This window comes from Microtus ochrogaster, chromosome 6 (genome assembly GCF_000317375.1).
Source record: "Microtus ochrogaster isolate Prairie Vole_2 chromosome 6, MicOch1.0, whole genome shotgun sequence".
NCBI classification, from domain to species: Eukaryota; Metazoa; Chordata; class Mammalia; order Rodentia; family Cricetidae; genus Microtus; species Microtus ochrogaster.
This window is the reverse complement of record NC_022013.1, coordinates 82,306,118-82,311,084: the sequence shown is the minus strand read 5'-3', so window position 1 is coordinate 82,311,084 and position 4,967 is coordinate 82,306,118. Positions and strand designations below refer to the sequence as shown.

General features: G+C 41.9%; 1 protein-coding gene across 1 annotated transcript in view; it reads right to left on the bottom strand.

The window, feature by feature from the left end:
• Fbxo28 (F-box protein 28) overlaps nt 1-4,967 on the bottom strand; it is a 27,646-nt gene that overhangs the window by 6,481 nt on the left and 16,198 nt on the right. Inside the window, exon 3 of the mRNA XM_005348934.3 lies at nt 4,138-4,276. Coding sequence (XP_005348991.1) covers nt 4,138-4,276 — 139 coding nt within the window. The remainder of the gene's footprint in view (nt 1-4,137; nt 4,277-4,967) is intronic.

Here is a 4,967-nt window from a genome sequence, read left to right as displayed (position 1 = left end):
AGAGAGGGAAAGAAGGAGGAAGAGAGAGGGAGGAAGAGAGGAGAGAGAGGGGGAGAGAGGGTGAGAAGGAGGAAGAGAGGGAGAGAGAAAGAAAACCACTAGGAAAGTATTACTGTGATGTAATGAAATCTGAATATAAACTGTCAAGGATAAATAAAAGTATTTTATTAATGCTTAATATCCTGGTTTTCTACCTGCACTGTGGTTATGGAAGAAAGACTGCCCTAAAGAAAGACTGCCCTAGTTCTTAGGAAACATAAAACATATCTAAGAACCAAGAATTACTAATATCTTTAACACATTTTCAAACGGTTCAATAAAGAGTACATATTAAAGAGAAAACTGGCTACAGTTGCTGGATCTGAACAACACTATTGGGCCCCTATTTTCCTTCCTAGAACATGAGTAAGAAACCAATCACACCCAGTGTGTACATTTTAGGTCTGTTTGGACATTTGGTCAGTTTCTTGGTGCTGTACAACCATCATACTTTGAAAACCCTCTCTCTGAGGGCCACTGAGTTCCAACAGAACACAGTGGTTATCAGGACTCCAAGTAATGGCTAGAAGCCACGCCTACACACGCCACTCTTCCTTGCTGCACGGTCAGAAGACCAGCTGCCCACCATTCACCCAGAGGAGGGCAGTCTTAGGTTTGAGAGAGGAGTGCACTATGAGAGTGGTGGTCTGTGTATGAACATCTCTAGTTCTTTACTGCACGCTGTCCAGTTGTCACTCAGAACTGGAACCAGAAAACAGAGCCAAAATGACGACTCTCTAGTTTTCACTGAAAAAATCACGCTGATCCTTCCTCTAGAAGGCAAAGTCTCAATATTGTGATGTCTGGCAACCTAATTTAAATCACACTTTTGTTTTTCTCACTTACTTAAGCAACTTAATAAATTACTGACTATACACCTCAATTTCAGTGAAAGGGATATAGTATAATAATCTAAAGGAATGTAATCTTAGGGACAAGAAACCATACACTAAATCAAGTTTACAATTAATAGGAAAATTAGCTATGAATGTGTCTAGAGTGGCCTCAGGAGGCTCACATATGAAAGCCTTGGTTTTCAGTTAAGTGTTACTTACAAGTCTGTTAAGAGGTAAGGCCTAGTGGAAGGGGTCTCATTAGGGGAATATCCTTGTTAAATTAGCTTTGGGGGGTGGGCACTTGAGACAGGGTTTCAGGGTTTCTCTGTATAGCCTTGGCTGTCCTGGAAGTTGCTTGGTAGACTAGGCTGACCACTAGCTCAGAGGTCCACCTGTCTCTGCCTCCTGAGTGCTGGGATAAAGGTGTGAGTTACCACCACCTTGCTTAAATTAGCTATTTTAATTAAGAAACAAAGTAACAGCAACATATATATTTTTAAAGATTTATCTATTTATTTAATGAATGAGTGCTCTATCTGCATGTATGACTTTCCGCCAGAAGAGAACGTCAGATCACACTATAGATGGTTGTGAGCCACCACGTGGTTGCTGGGAATTGAACTCAGGACCTCTGGAAGGGCATCCACTGCTCCTAACTACTGAGCTGTGCCTCTAGTCCACAGCAACATATTTTTAAAAAATAACAATTATTGAGTAAAATGCTGTTGTTTCAGGCAAAACATAATATAACACAAATTCTAATTGGTCTTAATAATAAAAACTCAAGTTAGCTATCAGGGGCGAAAGCTGAAGGATCAGAGAAGCAGAGCAACAACCTAGAGAGTTCCTCTCTACCAATGCTCTACCAAAGGGAGGACTCTTTCTCTAGGAACCTGACTGAGTCTCTTTCAGAACCTCAGACTGCCTCTGAGCTCCTCTCCCCTGCCTTATACTCCTCTCTCTGCTCAGCCATATCGCTCCTGTTTCCACGCCCCTACTGCTGGGGTTAAAGGAATGGGATCCCAAGTGCTGGGATCACCTTTGTGTGAGCTCTGTTTCTCTTTTAGACAGAATCAATCTTGTGAAGCCCAGGGTGGCCTTGAATTCACAGAGATCCGTTTGCCTCTGTCTCCTGAGTGCTGGGATTAAAGGTGTGTGCCACCACTGCCTGGACTCTGTGGCTAACTAGTGGCTTAGCTCTGCACGCTGATCTTCAGGCAAGCTTTATTTGTTAGATTACAAACAAAATATCACCATAACATAAGCTATTAAAGAAGGTAATTTTAAGAAACAAACAAAAATCCAAGTATGATAAACCATTGATCTAAATAAAAATAAAAGTTATAATTTTTGGTTGTTTTCAGTCAAGTACTCGTTTGCTGGAGAAAAAAACCCTGTGGCAATGGATTCACAGTGAGGACGGCTGTAAGGATGCAGTAGGTGTGTGAGACACCATGCTGGAGTAAACTCTGCTGCAACCAGATTCCCTGGGCTTCAGCTTTCTTGCCCATGAGACAGGACAGGAATGTCTGTCCCACCTCCCACACATGGCGGTGAGGAGCACAAGTGACAACGAGCATGCGCTTCATGAATGCCCAGTGTGGTAACGACAAGAAAGGGAGAGGACCCCATCTTCCCCGGTGACTGTCACACAAAGTTCCTCCCGGGTGAGCTCTACTGGGGACCCCATCTTCCCCGGTGACTGTCACACAAAGTTCCTCCCGGGTGAGCTCTACTGGGGGCAAATGAAGGCCCGATCTAGGAGCTGCCTAGCAATGCTGAGAAACCTGAAGATGTGGCCACTGTTGCCCACTGGTTTGGTACTAGAATTTAAACTGAAAAGCTAACAAACGGTTCCCAAAGAGTAGAACTCAACTGGTCTTCACTGCAGTTACTCAGGCAGTACAAATCTATTGATTCAGGCACATGAACCCAAATGAAGGATGGCTATAATGTCTGTAAAGGTCAGACAAAAAGCACTCATCTCTGCAGGCCCCCAGTCCAGTCACAAACCCCTCCGTTAGAACAGCTGGCTGCACTTTCTCTGAGAGCAGGAAAATGGAAGCTATGTCTATTGCTCCTGTCATTAAAAATGAGACGCACAGTGAGAACTGTCTATTGGAGAGGGCAAGTCATCAGGCTCAAAGGACTTTTCAGCAGCACACAAAGAGTTAAGGGCTGTACATAGATAAAATCTGGTATAAAAAATCTGAACCCGAGGCTGGAGAGCTGACTCAGTGGTTAAGAGCACTAGCTGCTCTCCCAGAGGTCCCAGGTTCAACTCTGAGCACCCACATGGCAGCTCACAACTACCTGTAACTCCAGCTCCAGGAGATCTGACACTCTCACACAGACATATATGCAGGAAAACACCAGTCCACATACGATAAAAATAAATAAAAATAAAAAAACGGAATCCAGTGTTTAGTTAGTCATGCTCTTACAGCATAATCTTATAAAAGTATTTGTAGGTTATATGGAGAAATAAGATACAACAAGGAAGACTTGAAGTCAAAGTATAAGCCATCAAACCAGATGTTACTGCAAACTGAGAAGGAAATAGTATCTACATACACTGTAGCGCTAAACTGTTTCTGGAAATAATTTCACTAGGTATTAAGAAGTTCCTGCGACTGAAAGGACACTTTTGCCAAGGTCTATCAAGAAGCAAAATGATCTTTAAATCCATTCCCAATGCTTCTATATCTCACTTGAACTGACACTTTATTCAACAAGGAGGGTGCTTCCATAAGTGTCAGATCATGCAGTGTGGCTGGGGAAGGGAATTTACTTAATAATTGTCCAAGTCCCATACTTAGTGTGGTAAGGAGGACTCCTTAACCCTGGTATATTCCCACACAACATATACGCTCATCATTACCAAACATTTCCCAGACAAAACCAAACCCAGCAAACCCTCCATCCTACCTTTCCCCAAACTCTAACAATCCTGAAGGCAGCACAATCTGTATTTTGTTCATTATGGCATTTCTGATATTTTGACCATAAAGGTCAGAATGTTTCCTTAACTATGAACCCCCACCAAGCCTCTCATTTCTAGTGTGCATTTTACAGTTAGACTTTTAAATGTCAACACCACACGAATGATACATATTTATAATTGTACAGAGAAGCTAAGTAAACCCACTAATAAAAATTCATTCAGAGAAGTAATATTTCTGACACCATAAAGTGTTTTAACATTTGTAAGACTTAGTTTACACAGGGCAGCCCAGCTTTCTAACTATGCAGCACGGGTTACCTTTCCTGGTATGAAGCAACAGAGGTTGGAGTCCACATACTTCATGAAAGTCATATTTAACAGTGACAGCCTTGTTTCCACGGCAGCAAGGATATCTGCATGACGAGCTAAGGAATGGTTTCTCCTTTCTGACTCTCTCCTGAAATAACAATAAGTCAGTGGCACCCATTAAAGCAGTAGTGTAGAATACAATGTTAGCCAAACAAAATACCTTAATCAAACAGACGAACATGCTAATTTAGACATTTGCAACTGGGTCATAACTGTAATGCTCACATATCTTTAACAAGAACTACTGCTAAGAAAATACCAGTTTCTTAAAAAAATACACAGCTGGCAGTGTAGCACAGTGGTAGACCACTTGCCCAGTACTTGTGAGGTCCTGGAGCTTGATCCTAAAACCCTTCTCTCTATTTCAATCTTTTCTAACAGTTTTACTCAGAAGTAACTCACACATACAATTCAGTATTTCTTTATTTAGAAGGCAGTTGGGCACACACTGTACCAACGCCACAACCTACTTTGTATGTAGTTTAATCAGAATAGATTCTGTGTGTTTAAGAGTGGCATCACCATTACCATTATCTAAATTTGGCACACCATCACCATAAAAAGAAAACTTGTAACCATCTGCCAACTCATCTACCTTCTGTTTCTATGATCCTCCTTAGTCTGAACACTGGAATAAACAGGACTGAGATGGGTAGCCCTTTGTGCATCCATTTCTCTAGTCACAGTTCACCAATGCTCTAACACTGACCTTTTTTTTTTTTTGGTTTTTCGAGACAGGGTTTCTCTGTGGTTTTGGAGCCTGTCCTGGAACTAGCTCT